Source organism: Sarcophilus harrisii, chromosome 1, assembly GCF_902635505.1.
Source record: "Sarcophilus harrisii chromosome 1, mSarHar1.11, whole genome shotgun sequence".
NCBI classification, from domain to species: domain Eukaryota; kingdom Metazoa; phylum Chordata; class Mammalia; order Dasyuromorphia; family Dasyuridae; genus Sarcophilus; species Sarcophilus harrisii.
The window spans coordinates 698294704-698310200 of record NC_045426.1 but is presented as its reverse complement, the minus strand read 5'-3'; the positions used below and the strand labels follow the sequence as shown (position 1 = coordinate 698310200).

Sequence of the window (15497 nt, the reverse complement as noted above, 5' to 3'; positions counted from 1 at the left end):
GCGGGTCTGTGCCTGGGGCGCGTGCGCAGAAGCGTGCAAGGGCGGGGCGGCGCCGCGGGCGCGTGCGCAGTGGCGGCGGACGGGGCGGGGCGGGAAGCCGGGAGGCTGGGAGGGAGGGCGTGGGGGCGGGGGGGGCGAGGGGCGGAGGGAGGCGTTTCTGTCAGTTCCGGCTGTTTGTTCGGGAAGTGGATCCGCCGGGGCCCGGAGCTGCCGCGGATCGCCAGGCCCGCCCGCCCGCTCCCCGCTCGCCGCCCGCCCCCGCCCCCGCCCCGCGGCCCTCCCTCCCTCCCTCCCTCCTCTCTGGCCCACCCGGCCTGGCCCGGCCCGGCTCGGCCCGCCGCCCGCCATGGCCCGGGACTACGACCATCTCTTCAAGCTGCTCATCATTGGCGACAGCGGTGAGCGAGGGGCCGGGGCGGCGGCCGGGCCCGGACCCCTGGGCGGGGGCAGGGCGGCGCCCGGGGGCGAGGGGCGCGCGGCCGCGCGGGGCTGGGGGCGCGGAGCCCGAGACCCCGACCCGGGCCGCGGGGAGGGGGGCGGGCGGCTCGCGAGCTTGGCCTCGGAGCACTCCGGCTTGGGGAGAGGGATCGCGGGGCCCGTGGTCTCCGTCGGTCGGGGGCCCGGAGGTCCGTGACCTCTCTCGGAAGTGGCGGGTGGAAGGAGGCAGGGGGCGTTGGGTGAAGGTTCCGAAGGCCCGGGGCGACCCCCGCCCGGAAGGGGAGAGGCTGCGGGCGGCGACTCGGAATCGGGGCGCGGTGGGGACCGTGGGCTTGGGCACGTCCAGCATGAGGTAGCAGGGCCTTAGCTGCGGACGGGGAGGGGGCGGAAGCAGAGCCGGGGGGCGACCCCTGCCCCGACTTAGTGCCGGGAAAGCCGGGGTTCCTGTCCCCGACTTGTGACCTTGCTCAAGTCACTCCTTCCCTGCCGCACCCCCTGCTGAGGAGGAAGCGCGCTTAACCCTTCCGTGGGCGCCCTGCCGGAAGGCGGGGGGCTGAGCCCCCCGCGGGGTCCTCGGAAAGGACAGATCCCAGAGACCGCTCGGGAGGAGGGTCCCGAGCGCGCAGCGGCAGGGCTGGGGTTTGAACCCAGGCCCTCGGTTCCCGAGGCAGCCCGGTGCCCAGGGCCGTTCTCGGTGGGTATTTTAGCGGCTGCAAGGGGCCTCTGGTGTGGTCTCGGGGGCTGGAGCCCGAGGGTCGGAGGTGGTTTGCGGGGAGGAGAGCAGCGGAGCAGGTGGGGCAGGGCTATGGGGAAGGGCAGGAGGTGGGAGGGGGGCAGCGGTCGGCAGTGGTCAGCGCCCGGGGTGGGAATCATGTGACCAGTGGCAGAGGCCGGGTGGAAAGTGGAGCGCTCATGCCGGGGATGGTGCTGCGGGGCGAAGGGATTCGACAAAACCGGACCCGGACAAAGGCAGCAAGTGCTTACGGGAGTGATCCTGGAGAGCCGCCGGCCTCCCCTGTTGGGGTGGCTGCGGTTTGGCTATTTGTGTGTCAGACAGCGGGCAGCTTCTGTGGCCTCGGCTGGAAGGCAGGGGACAAAGTCTCTGGGAGGTCTAGGGGGAAAAGCTAGAGGCTGCCGGGGCTGGGGAATGAGGGATCAGGGCCACCTCCCCGGCTCAGTTTCTCTTTCCCTTCTTGAGTAGAACGTGCTTGTGCTGCCTTTCTTTGGAAGCTAGATGGCCTTTACAGTGTATTTGTACATAAGCCTTTCCAGGGGTTATGTTTTAGCTCCAGATGGGGCAGAGGAACGGGGAGAGGGAGAACTGTGACTGAAGGAGATTTCTTTCCCCAAAGAATTAGTGAGCTCAGTTATTGTGGTTCTGGGCCTTGTTCCTCAGAAAGGGTGAGAATGGTGAGTGTGCTTTGAGATCTTAAAATGAAAAGCTGACAGCCCCTATCCCTTCCACCTTTAAAGCCCAGGAAGGTCGCGTTCCGGCCCTGTTTCCACAGTACTTAACATTGTGCATGGTGTGAAGCAGTCCTCTTTAGGTCTTGATTTATATCGTTTGGCTTATGTAACCCAAGCTGAACATTTTGTTGTCTAAGGTGTGTGGGAATAGCAGTAAGGGAAAGCCTGGTCTGGCTCTGCGTGTATAGTGTATATATGGGCCGGTTGGTGCGCCTCTGCTGCTCCTCAGCGCCGAGCGTGTTTGAGGGGGGAGTTTGAATGTCAGTAGCCTGACTTCATGAAGGACCTCGAGTGTCTGAGAGTTGGAACTGGGGACATTAAGTGACCAGGAAGCTTATTCCCTCTATAAAGACTGGAGCTCTCCTGCCTAAAGTTCAGAGTTTCCCCTTGATGTTATCTTAGTTTAGGCTCTGAATGAAGATTGCTACGTTTGGGATTTACCAGAGCATAGTAGCCACTGACCACTCCCATCCTTCAATTTGCAGCGTAGATTAAACTGCTCAACCCACAGGGAAACATCAGCTGCCAAGATGTGTAGTCTCCGAAGCTTACACTGCTCATGGCAAATGGGAGGGCTTTGGTCAGTTGGTTTCACACCAACTGTTGTTGACCTTTTATTTTCTCTGTGGCTTAGGTAAATTGGTACCCTCATTTCCTTCCTTAGGCCGGGAGCTGTTAGATAAATGGTGTTTACGGATACTCCCAGTGAGGCCTTCCTCCGAGGGGCTCAGGAGGAGCTGCTCTCTTTCCCACTCGAGTGCTTCCTTCAGTGGCCTTAGGTTTTGCTCTGCTCCTGGCCTCTGCTTCAGCAGAGAAATAAGGAAAGCTTGGGATCTGACCATAGTCCTGGGATTTTCTGAGTCAGGCAGACTGACTGTCCTGGCTTCTGCTGAATGAGCTAGCTTCTAGAGGCTGTGGGAGAGGGAGGAAGCTAACAAGACAGCTGGGCCTTGGGCAGAGCTTATGGGAAGACCCAGCCCAAGAGCCTTGTGCTCACTGCTCACTGCTCACAGCAGGAAGCCTCACAGATGACTGGGAGGATCTGAGATTTCAATGAGGAAGTGACAGCCCTCTGCTTAAGGCCGAAGGGCTGAGCCACAGGTACTCTGGGTGCAGCACTGGAGAGTCTTTTTTCTTCCCTGATTCTGCTGGCTAGGGTTTTCCATAAAATAAAGCCCTTTGGGATACCAAGTCAGTTGGATATTAGTCAGGTTAAAGAAATACCTGGAAGGAATCTTTAAAGTGTGCTGAGAAATGCTCGAATGAACTAATGAATGAAATAACAATTGATTAAGCTCTGGGCTGAGTGCAAAAGCAAATCTGGTTTCTCCCTTCCAAGGAACCCACATCCTAAAAGGGGAGCCACTCCTTTAGTGGGGTGGGGCCTGAAGGGGCACTTTGGTCCTCACATTGCAAGGATGCTGAAAGGGGATGAAGGACAGGAGACAGACAAACAGGAGCCCTCTCCAGGAGCTTTGGCTGAGTTCTTGGTTCCAGGCCCGGAGAGGTTGGGGGCAGGGCAGGTTGTGACAAGATTTTTGGGTAACAGGGAAATGAAGCCTGGCTGATAGTTGCCAGGTGAGACATTTTATCAACCAAAAAAATGGTTTGGGGGCTCCAGTTGTTGAGTTTGGAGAGGTTCATTAACTCCTGGGTTTGATAACATGGCATGGAGACATTTGACCGCCTTAAAGGTTTTTGGTTCTCATTCTCTGACGGGATCCAGTTCCAGAGATTTGTGGACAGGGTTCGATTTAGGAGAGTCTAGGGTACTTTCTGAGACCTCATGCTAGGGCCATTGCCAAAGATGTGGTGTGTGGGTCTGGGGTGGGGAGATTTGGGTGTTCCTGCACTGTTTTGGGGCATGTGAACATGCCTGGGGGTGCTGAGCTCAGTATGTATGTGAATACGCCTTTGTAGAGCTGCTAGACTGGGGTGTGGATGGATCAGCATCATGGGCCAGTGGCCGCCTCTCCCTCCCACCCCCCCTGAGAATTTCCATCAGTAACAGAAACAGAAATGTGTCTAATGTGGCAAAGCAGAGGCATACTGGCTGGGGCCGGGACACTTAAGTGCCAAAATGACCTGTTGTGTGACAGTGGGGAAGCCTCTTTGGGGCTCAGGTTTTTGTGGTTGCTGTTCTGGTTTTAATCAGTTAATTGAGGAGATTGGATTAGATCAGGAGTTTTGAACCTGGAATCAAGAAGGCCTGAGATTAAATCCATCCTCAGACATTTACTATCTGTGTGACCTTGGGCTGGTCTCTTAATCGCTGTCTCAGTTTCCTCATCTATAAAAATGGGGATAATAATAGCACAGACCTCCCAGGGTTGTCAGGATAACACATTGGCTTAGCAAAATTTGAAGCTCTGCATAAGTACTAGCTGCTATTATCGTTGTCTTTTAGTAGAATTGACTTTTGTAATTCTGAATTTATTTTGTGCATTTAAAAATAGGATTCTGAGAAGGCAGAAAACATTTGTTAACTGACCACTCTGTGCTGGATTGAATTAAGCACTTGCTAAATATTATCTCATTTGATCCTCATTATAACCCTGGAAGGTGGGTGCTGTTCTTATCTTCATTTCACAGATGAGGAAATTGGGGCAGGCAGGTGAATGATTTGCCCAAGCTTATACTGCTAGTAAATGAGACTGAATTTGAACTCAGAGCTTCCTGACTTCAAGGCTTAGCATTTTATTCACTTAGCTTCCTTTACAGAATCTGCAGGATTCAGCAGACCTATAGAGGGAACTCTGACACAAAAAGATTAAGAACCTTTAACTAGATGTTCTCTGAGGTCTCTTCTAGTTCTGGGTTGTGTGAAGGACCATGAATTCTATCCCCCATAGTTCTCGGTACTAAATGAATAGAACAAGTCTTTGCACTTCCTTAAAGCCAGTAGTTTCCTTATCTGTAAAATGGGATTAATAAGAGTTTCTGCCTCATATAATTTTTGTGAGTCTCAAAGGAAATAGTATATGCAAAATATTTTGTAAGCGTGAAAGTTATCCATAAATAACAATTGCTTGTGGTGGCAGCAGATGTAGTAGTAAATATTGCCTGTTTGCCTCAACTCCTTTCTCTGGAACCATCTCTGGTTTCTTGCATCTTTTGGGTTGCTGCAGGAGGCTCCTGAGTGCAGGGGCCTGGAGCCGATCTCCGGGGATGATTCTTAGAGGGAAGAGAGTATTCTTTCTGTGAACATCTTGACTTTGCTATCAGCTAGCACTTCAAAAAATTAAATTCAGCCTGTGGTGTTTCAGGGATGGGGAAAGAGAGGTAATTGGATGGGATTGGGTTACCCTAACAGGGAACTTGGGCACCTTTGTAATCATCATTAATGAGTACGGATAAATACAGATGGCCTGGCTTATATAGTATGGGTCTTTGAGTTAGGAATAGCTGTGTTTGGGCCTAACAGTGAAAAGTCATAGTGAAGGAGACCTGACTTACATAGCCATGTGACAATAAGTACATGCTGGGAGTTCTGAGAAAATTGTGGACTCTTGACCTTTTGCCATGGAGTTGACATTTCTCTAGTCTGATACGGTTCACAATGCCCAGCCCAGGCAACTCTTGAGAGGATTATTGGGTGTGGATTATTATTGCTCCCTTTTCAGGAGAGGTTGAAAGAGGCAGTTGGGATTCAGATTTAGGGTTCCAGATTCCTATTTGAATCCTCACACTGCTCCTGTACCCCTTTAAAATGTCATGGACTTGCTGTTCATCCCTACCTTTGACCCATCTACCTCCAGCAGGAAGAGCCTCAGTTTGAGGTGACTGAGTGACCCTTAGCATTTTTTCCTTCTTTTGCAGGCGTGGGCAAGAGCAGCTTGCTGTTACGATTTGCAGACAACACTTTCTCAGGTGAGCAATGCTAGGGGACCTGCCAGGCTTTTTCCTCTGAATTTCCTTTTCCTAGAAGCCAAGAACATTGGCTCTAGACTTTTACCCGAGGAGAAAAAGGGGCTAGGGGAAGGAGTTGGTTTGGGAGGAACTTGCGATGAGAGTAGAGCACAAACCATCTCCAGAGCAAGGTACCCCCAGGGGCAAGGACCATAAAGGCCTCCATTGGCAATGGTGGCTTGGTTTATATCAGTAACCAACCGAGATGTGATTGTCCCTGGAAAGATGGGGAAGTGTTGAGGGAAGAAGATGGTTGTATTTGAAGTAGATTTTTTTCTTTTTTTCTGAGGCAATGGGGGTTAAGTGACTTGCCCAGGTCACATAGCTAGGAAATGTTAAGTGTCTGAGACCAGATTTAAACTCGGGTCCTCCTGACTTCAGGGCTGGTGCTCTATCCACTGCACCAACTAGCTGCCCCAGGATGGTTGTATTTGCTTTGGGACTTGAGAGCAGTTCTCTCTGTCTTCTGGCTCTACCCATGTCCTTGGCTTCGGCTGATTCTGTAGCCAGAACTCTAGGAAGGGAGAGCCCAGCCCAGGCTGAGAGAGGTCAGCAGCTTCCCTTGAAGGCCTTGGCCTGTTCTCTGCTCTTAGAGCTTCTGTAATGTGGTCGTTTTGTACAGGCAGCTACATCACCACAATTGGGGTGGACTTCAAAATCCGGACTGTGGAGATCAATGGGGAAAAGGTCAAACTACAGATCTGGGACACGGCTGGTCAGGAACGCTTCCGCACCATCACTTCCACGTAAGTCTGGTAGGGGTGGGCTCCTGGGGCCCTTTCCTCACCTTACTGACTGCTGACCATTCATGCAACCTTGGGATAATGTCAAAGTCTGTCTCCCAGCATAAGGGAGCCAGAGTCTGTCTTGTGGAGAGAAAGTAAACTTGTCTTGGGGCAGAGATGGTTGTTGCCCTCACGTTTTTCCATTCTCTGAAGCCTTGTGTGTACCCTGTGCATCTATCTTCAGAGGAGAAACTGGCCACGGTGCCATCGAGGGTGGCTGGGAAATGACTCCTTCTGCTGTCCCACAGGCAGCACCAGTCTTTTGCCCTTGTCTGAATGGCCATGTTCTCAGCTGGGAGTCCCTGCAAATGTGCTCCTTTTCCTGAGGCTCGGTGACATTTGTATTGTTTGCTCTGAGCCATTTGTCCAAGGAACTGAGGCTTCTCCAGAATTGTCCAGGCCTGAGTTCACCTTCATCTGGGAGCCACCTCAGACAGGAAGTGGTTTGGGGCAGCAGGGGTGGAGCTGTTGCTTAGAGCTCTTCAGCTCTGCCTGTCAGGTGACTTACTACTACCCAGCCATCCTTGAATAGCATCTTCCTCAGCTTCAAATAAAGGGTAAAATCTAGTCCGATTTCCCTCAGAGCAGGATATCTGGGGGATTTGTACTTTTAGGATATTTAAGTAGGAGTGATTCTTTTTCTCTATTAGGAATACAAATGGTCATCTAGCCTTAAGTCCTTTTTTTATTCAGCTCATTATTCAGATCTTTATTCAGATCATTGCTTCTCAAATAGACACCCAGAAACCAGGTTTCCTCCCCTTCCTGTGTGTGCACTCAAGAGGCCTGGGAGCTCATCTGAGGGGTTGTAAGTGAATGATAATAAGAAACTAAGCTCGGATATTAACAGGACTGTCCATGGTTTTTCTGGTGTGAGGAGTGCCACCTGCTTGTGGCTTGGAGTGGGCCTTGTCATTGAAGTCACAGGGGTGGCTGTGATATTGGTGTTAAAGGCTACAGCCATTTAGGCAAAATGTCTCGGAGTTGCTTTCTCATTGGATAGGCAGCTCTATTTGAGGGGTTCTCTTGTTCTGAAAATGTAGCAGACAGATTGAGAAGGCCCCAGGAGTGAACTGCATTTGGGCAAAGCATAGCAAAGACTGAGGGGAAGCTGGAGCCTTGGGAGGCCCAGACTTCCAAGAATGTCCAATGAAATCCAGGAGTCCGGGATCTGTCATCACAGGAGCCTTGGCTTCCAGCTGGCTTCTTTGCCATTTTCATGCCTCAACTCCTTTGGCAGCAGCATGGGATGGGCCCTTGCTCAGAATCAGAGTTTTTGGTTGTTTTTTAAAATTCATATTTGAAGAAGATGCTGTGTTTTGGTTAGATTTTTTTTTTTTCCTCATCCCAGTTTTACTGGTGGACATCTTTGAGTTCTTGTGGACCTAAAGGACGCCACGTTAAGAACTCCCATCCTAGTTTAAGTTTCCTTGTCTTACAGATGAGGAGGCCAAGTCACTGGTGAGACTAACCGACCTCTTCCTGTTTGCAAAATGCTTTTTGTTGAGAATCTCACTGATTTCACTGTGACCCTGTGAGACTTAAACTTGAAGCTGCCATTTTCTCTATATTCCAGATGAGGAAAATGAGGCTCAAAAATGATTCTAAAAGTCATGCTGCAAAAGGAGATGGGAAGGAACTAGGGAAAATGGGCTCCTATCACATTTTTAGGAGTTGGGATAAGCCAAAGTGAATTCAGAAAAGCTAGGCCTCTAATTAAAAGGGAGACTTTGGATGAGGGGGGCTTCTGCAGCCTTTTGCTAGAGGTTTCCACCTTTAAAATTCAGAAAAACTTCCTTCACAGGTGGTCTCTCCTGGTCCCTCTCAGCCTTCGTGAAATGGGTCTTTTTGCTTTGGTGTCATTGGGGAAGTGGACCAAAAGGTCACCTTTCCTCATTTGTCCTCTTCATGCTCCACTCCTTTTTCCACTGAGCTGCTGAATGGATGTTCCTAAGGGCAGTTGAGGGTAATTGGCAGGAAGGGAAAGCTGAGGCCAAAAGAACAACCCACTTGCTCATTTCTGGGGAGAAGAGGGCTGTTCTGGTACCTCGGCCACCCAGTTGTTTGTGTCTGCTGAGGCAGAGCCTGAAACCCTGTCTTTGCTCTCAGAGGCTTCTCTTTTCCAGGGATGCAGGAGGGCCTATTATAGGAATTCAGGCTGGCCCAGAGAGTTTAGGCACTCTGCTCCAGTTGTCCAGAAGATTGTAGCAATTGCAATCTTTCCAGAGTTTACTTTAAGAGAGAGAGAAATACAGAATAGCAGAGATTTTTTTTGGGGGGGGGTAGGGGGGGTGTTTGGGAGATAAAAGGCATATTCTAGGCTCTAAGAAAAGAGCCAGTTTGTCTGATTCATAGGAATTAACTAAAAAAATAAGATCTTTACTAAGCAATAGTTTAGTGTACCAACTTCTGGTATCTCACTTTTGGTGACCAGGACTTGCTACCCCACAAGGTTAAACTCTTCATTCTGAGGTTGACTGACTAGGTTCCACCAGGAGGTGATAAGAAGCAGGATTCTGATTGGCTCGTCATCCTGTTCTCTCTGAATGCCCCAGGCTTCCCCGAGATAAGAGGCCAAGGTCTTTCTTGGCTCTCATCTCAGCCCAGTTACATCCACTGGCATTCGGTGAGTGGAAGCGGTCTCAGAAAGCCGAGCTTCCAAGATGACAGAGAGCCAAGCATCCTGGAAGAAGTACTGGCTTCTGGGAGTCTGTCGCTAGCTCAGTGTGGGACTTAGGCAGTTTACGTTTCTGAACCTTAATTTACCTCATCTCTAAAATAGTTGGTTGGCCCGGCTAATCCATGAGGCCTCTTTTGGCTCCCTTTTTCCTTTATTCCCTGAGGATGGAAGCACAAGAGAGACAGGAAGGGAAGGAGAGGATGTGAGAATGAGGCAGTGGGGAAGATTGCCTTCTGGGGGTTAGGGACTGGGAGCTTGGAGCTGAAGCCTCATCGTGACCAAAGACTTTCTTGGCATTCTTCAGCCGAGAATCTTAAAACTTCATTTTCCTTTGAACGTTTCCTCTCCTGGCACAAGGATAGTTAAATGTGTCACATTGGCTGAGACTTCCTAGCTCTTTTCCTTCTTTTCCAAGCTTACCTCTCTCCTCCAAACTGCGTTTTGAGTTTTATCCCAAAAAGGGAGACCAGGACCAGAAGGGGATGGTGACCGGAGAAGGTACTGTTCTCTAGGAGGTCAAGCTCCCTTGGGGGGCAGGTGCAAAGTTAGCTATGGACGAACTGATTTCCATACCAGGCTCCTCATCTTTTGGTGGCCCTAAGGGGAAAATCAGAGTGGATACCAGCCGAGTATCTCGAGAACGAGGAAGGTGAACCCCAGATGAGAGCTCCTTACCTCAGATTAGTGGGCTATGACTTTGTCCTATTCCTACCCTTGGCTGAACCCACAGCTGCATCAGTGCTTCATGGGAGGAACTGATAGACAAGGTTCAGAGTTACTTACTCTTTGAGATAATTGTAAAGTACTTCTCAGAGCAGCTGGCACATAGTAGGTGCTTAATAAATGCTTGTTCCCTTTTCCCCTTCCCAAGAACTCTCTCCATAGCACCCCTTATCCTATTCTCCCTCCTCCAGTAAGAAGGAGTCTTCTCTGAGGGAGAAAAAGCTCGGGTTCTTGCCATCACCACCAAGTGAAAGGTCTGGGGGAGTAGCCCCTTGTTAGCAGGAGGGAGGAGAACTCTGCTTTCTTCCCAGCCTGGCTGGCTGCTGTCCTTGATAAGCTCTGGCTGCCTTCTGCTGCGGGGGAGAACTGAGGAAGATGTTCTTGCTGCGGCCCCAGAGCCAGGAGCTCTCGTCTCGTCTTGGTCTGGGTCTGGGTGCATTGCCAGTGTGGGTGAATGAAAACCTCATAGTGGGCAGCAAAGTGGATCCTCTTGAGGCTACTAATGGTCTTATTTTATTTCTTTTTTTTCCCTCTTTTTCCTTTTTGAATTACTTTTTTTTTAGATTTTAAAAAGGCTCATTTTCATAGTCAGCGAAACAGATTACTGCATTTACCATCCCTCTGTCTTAGCCTGAATCTCGAATCTTTCCCCTCCAGAGTTCTGGCTGATCATTGTGCACAGTTCTGAAGCCTTACAAACTTGTTTATTTTTACAATGCTATTATAGAATTTTTTTTTTTTTAAACCCTGGTTCTTCTTAGTTCAGTCTGTATCAGTCCATACAGGTCTTCCCGGGTTTCTTGGAAACTGTCCCTTTTGTCATTTCTTCCCACACAGGGATATTCCATGGCATTCATATGCCCTAATTTGTTCAGCCATTCCCCAAATTCTCCTCTTCTTTTTCTTGGGCTTGGGCTTGGCCTGTAGGATTGTTAAGGAGGAAGAGGAGGAACAGGTGATTTCTCTGGTAGACAAGAAGCCTTCTGTGTGTCAAGGGGATGATTGCAAGGTCTCCCCAGGAAAGAGCCATTCCAGCTGAGCTCTGAGAGGCATGGCCAGCTGTGAAAACTGCAGGGAGGAAGAATAATCTCCACATCTTCATGTAGAACCAGGGTCCCCGAGCTCTCTCTTTTGCCCTGCTCTCTGGCACGATCAATTGAGCATTGGCCCTGGGTTCAGATTTTGCCTCTGAAACTTCTTAGTAGCTGAGTGACTCTGGGCAAATCACCTTTTTACTTATCTGTAAAATGGGAGTTATGAAACCCCTCTTTCCCAATATTGTCACAAAGCTCAAATGAACCAGAGAAGAGAAAGGATTAAACACTCTACAGATGCGTTTGTTAGGACTTTGAGACCGCAAGGCTCCACCGAAGGATGGAGGAAGGCTGGAAGTATAAAAGCATATGGCCAGAGGAGGCTGTGTCCCGCTGGGCTGGGAGGGCCTTGAGAGCATTCCTGGGCTTGCTCCTTCCGCTCCTTCTCGGAGGTCCTCGCCAGGGCCAGGGAACAGGAATGGAAAGCTCCCGTTTGCCTTTCAAAGAGGGCCCTGGGTGCCGTCAGGCTCTTAGGGCAGGGGGCCGAGCCCTGCTGCCGGGAAGTCGGTGCTGCCTAAAATCTGACCTGACGCGCCATTGTTTTGAAAGAAGGTCGGCTGAAGGTGTGTGGGCGCAGGCCTAGCAGGAGGCAGGCGGGCAGCCTGAGGGAGGGCCGGGCGCCCATCGTGCCTCAGCCCTCGCCTCGTGGCCCCTTTGAGCGCGTTTGGCTGTTGTCTCTTCCTGCTGTTCCTCCTCTCGTCAGCAGGCCGCCGGCTTCTAGATGGCTGCGCAGTCCTGACGCGGGCCCTTCTGCCTTCCAGGTATTACCGAGGGACCCACGGGGTCATTGTGGTGTACGATGTCACCAGCGCAGAGTCTTTCGTCAATGTCAAGCGGTGGCTCCATGAAATCAACCAGAACTGTGATGACGTGTGCCGGATATTAGGTGAGGCTGAGCCGGGTGGCGGCGAGGGGGGGGATGGGGCTGGCTTCTCCCCGGGGGCTCGTCTCACCCTGATTTGCCCTTTAGTGGGAAACAAGAATGATGACCCAGAGCGGAAGGTGGTGGAGACGGAAGACGCCTACAAGTTTGCTGGGCAGATGGGGATCCAGCTGTTTGAGACCAGCGCCAAAGAGAACGTCAACGTGGAAGAGGTAAAGCTCTGGCCTTCTCCCAAGGGAGGATTCGGGGGAACAGTCAGCCTTTAGGACTGACATTTCTTCTTGGGGAGGGTTCTCCGCAGGGCTCCAATTTCTGAACCTGTCTGGGTGCCTTGGCTCTAGCTTAGGGCTTTGCAGTACTTCCCTAGGTCTTTGGCGGCGACTGCAGCTTAGCAGCACGGCTTTCTGGGGCATTCATCTACCTGCTCAGCCCCAAGCTCTCCTCTGCCCTGTGTCGGAGGAGGTTGTTTAAGTTATTAAAAGTTATTATTATATTAAAGTTATTAAAAGAAACCTTGCTGGCAGGCAGGAAAAAGCCACTCTTGCCATTCATAGGGAGCAGTAGAGGGGAGACTGATGGCCTCAGTAATGTTCCCAGGGCCTCCTGGTTTCCCAGGTGCCATTGCAGAACCTCTGCCTTTCCTGGAGACAGATCTGCCTTTTGCTTGTGTGCAGGGTTTGGGGAATGTGATATGGAAGTTATTGAGTGTCGATGTTCATCAAAAGTGGTAACAGTGGTTAAAAACTGTATTTTGAAAAATAAAACGCTATTAGAATTTTAAAAAAAAAAGGAAAAGAGAAAAAATATTGGTAACAGTGGATGGCGAGCTGCCTGTGGGCCTCAAGCTCCCGCAGGCTCTTCCTCTGTAGTCTAACTGGGCTCCTGCTGTGCTTTTGGGAAATTCTGGAGAGCCATGGTCATTCATCCTGTGCTCTTTCCTGCCCTCTTTTTCTAAGAATAACAAGAAAACCAGGAGTCCACAAGTCCCCAGCTGGCTCTGGAGCATTGTTCCTTCCTGTTGGGACAGGAATGGGAGCTTGGGGATAGATGCCAGGGAACCCAGTGGAAGGGGCAGTTTGAGGGAAGAGGTCTGGACTTTCAGCCACTGCACGTAGATTGGAGCTTTGGGGGCTCTCGCACGATCTGGATATGACTGCACTCTGCAGAGGAGGCTGCTTCCAGCTCGCAGAGGGGGAACCCTTGGCCATTACTGTCTCTGCCCCGTCTCCCCTTTAAACAGTATTTCTTATGGATGCCTCTGGCCATTCCCTGTCTGTTGCAGATGTTCAACTGCATCACAGAGCTGGTTCTCCGAGCAAAGAAAGAAAACTTAGCAAAGCAGCAGCAGCAGCAACAGAACGATGTGGTCAAGCTCACGAAGAACAGTAAACGGAAGAAGCGGTGCTGCTGATGTCCCGCCTGTGCTGCTGCAGAGACTGCGCTGTGGCCCCTCTGCCCGCCCACCCACCGCCCGCCACGGGCCCCGGGGGGGAACATTCTCAGTTTCGTGCCGTTATTTAAAGATGTTTTTCTCCACATTTTATATTGGGAGGTGCTGTGAGCACTCTTTCCTCCCCTTCGAGTGCCAAGAAGGTGTCGGATGAACTCACCCTCTCCTCCGCGCTCCCCTTCTGTCCCGGGGCCAAGGCACCCGCAGCACGGGTGTGGACGCTGCCAGCTGAGTGGACTGATTAACCCAGAGTTTGTACATAATGTATATTGCTTTAACCAGCTGCGCCATTCTCGTTTCGCTCTGGCTTTTGCCTCCTTCATGCCAACCCACCAGGACTCTCTCCTTCATTCCTCCTTTCTCTCTTCCTTCCTGGACACAGACAGCTCCCCATATGTCAGGATCAGGGCCTAGGCTTCTCTCCTGCCCTCTCGGACCGGCCAGACAGGGCCGGGACTCTGGTCCCCTACTCGGGCCGCCCCATCGTGCCCCTTGTGGTTTTTTGGATTCTGTCCCCATGTTGTGAGCCAGGTCCGAGATGAGTCTTTGCCTGGCAGATTCCGGCCTGCTCCTCTCTCCTCTTGACCTCCACCTCCTGCCCCTTCCTGGCAGCTGGGGAGCCTCTTGGGTCTGCCCCAGTCCGGCCCTCTCTTTCCACCTCTTCCTCTTGGGTGTCTCTGTGAAGTTGAGTTCTGTCCTTTGGCCAATGGATATTACTTTTTTGTCTCCTGATCTCCTCGGTTCGCAGAACTGCAGGCACGGGAGCTCTTAAGTTTGTACCAAAATGTTTAAATTGCAGCAGAAAGCCAGGAGTGAATGTGTGTGTGTTGGTTGGGATTGGGGGGTGGGGGTGGGGGGGGAGAAGGGCAAGGGTTACAGATTTTTTATAAAGGTAATGAAGCCAAATCAAATCATTTGAAAAAATCCCTTGGCCCTGTCCCTTGGAGCCTCAGGGGAGCAGCAGCAGCAGGCAGTGGCAGCGCCCCACCCCTCAGGTGGCCCCTGGGTTAGAAGGACTAAAACAAATTAGAAATACCGAGGCCGCGTTCCTCATGCTCTAGAACCACCTTTGGGACTGTTGACAGGGCAGGGATGGAATGGGTTTCAGATCTTGGCCCTCAGTTTCCCCAGCTGTCCATCACCGGAGTTCTTGGGTAGTTTGAGGAAGGGATGTGTGGGGCTGCTGGCCCTGGGAAAAGGACCCTCTTCACTTGGGTGACTGATTTAGATGAGATCATTGACAACCCAGTTCCTTGGTTCAAAGGAGAATGGGGCCAGGTAACAATGGTCAGCTTCTTGGGGATGGGAGCAAAGGGTGCTGGGGCAGAGATGGGGACCCAAAGCAGCGTCTGAGCCGCTGAGCATAACTAGCACAGTCCCACGGGCCCCTTGGGGCCCCGGCTAAGGTCCTCTGCACTTGAATCCCATACCTCCTTAACACCCCCTGAAAAGGATTCACGTAACATGGGAGTAATTTATGTTCTCGCTGCAACTTACTTTAATAGATTTTTTTTCCCTAAATGATTTCCAGGCAAAGTTTTGATTGGACAATCACATCACGGATCAGTCACTGCAGATTTTCCATGTAAACACTGTTGGGCGGGTTTTTAATCAATAAAAACTGGGGATGTCGTCTACCCCGTCTCCTGGTCCCAGAACTGCCAAAAGCTTTTGCTTCTCTCTGGGCCTTTGCTTCGGGGCAGTGGAGGGGGAGGAACTGGATTGGGATTTGGGCTCGGGATGGGAAGTAGGCTGGTTAGGGAAAGTGCTCTGGAAATGAGAAGACTTGAATTGTTGAATTAGAGGGTGGGGCGAAGCCATCCCACCTCCCTCCTGTTCATCCCCTAGAGGTGGGGTTTGGCCCCGAGCTAGTTCCCTGCTGCTTGGGGCTGTGCTGGAGATGAGGCAGTAGGTGCCCCCAAGGGATGTCCTTGAGAGTCCTGCCCCGGGGCTGCAAGCCCTGGATTCTGTGAAAATCTGTTGAAGTGAGGGAGGAGGGGGCCTTCTAAGCTAGGCCCAGGTGGTGGGGTGTGTTTGGTGGAGGGGCCAGATCAGGTGGTGTAGAAAG

At 51.5% G+C, this 15497-nt stretch overlaps 1 protein-coding gene across 2 annotated transcripts; it reads left to right on the top strand.

The window, feature by feature from the left end:
• The first annotated feature begins 271 nt into the window (after window positions 1-271).
• RAB35 (RAB35, member RAS oncogene family) lies at window positions 272-15232 on the top strand. 2 transcript variants are annotated; one of them, XM_031948710.1, is made up of 6 exons: window positions 272-398; window positions 5725-5775; window positions 6437-6560; window positions 11858-11982; window positions 12067-12191; window positions 13262-15232. In XM_031948710.1, exons 1-6 carry the CDS (start codon window positions 347-349, stop codon window positions 13388-13390), a joined length of 606 nt encoding a protein of 201 aa, XP_031804570.1. In that variant the 5' UTR covers window positions 272-346; the 3' UTR covers window positions 13391-15232. The 2 variants fall into 2 exon arrangements, with proteins under 2 accessions (XP_031804570.1, XP_031804571.1); XM_031948711.1 differs by lacking the exon at window positions 12067-12191 and having other exon boundaries at window positions 13262-13368.
• Window positions 15233-15497: the final 265 nt, after the last annotated feature.

What these genes read in the sequence shown, in the direction of transcription:
- RAB35 (XM_031948710.1), top strand. Translation starts at nt 347, where the DNA reads ATGGCCCGGGACTACGACCATCTCTTCAAGCTGCTCATCATTGGCGAC. An exon ending in TGCAGACAACACTTTCTCAG is followed by an intron (nt 5,776 to 6,436) that starts GTGAGCAATGCT and finishes CGTTTTGTACAG; the next exon opens with GCAGCTACATCACCACAATT. An exon ending in TGACGTGTGCCGGATATTAG is followed by an intron (nt 11,983 to 12,066) that starts GTGAGGCTGAGC and finishes TTTGCCCTTTAG; the next exon opens with TGGGAAACAAGAATGATGAC.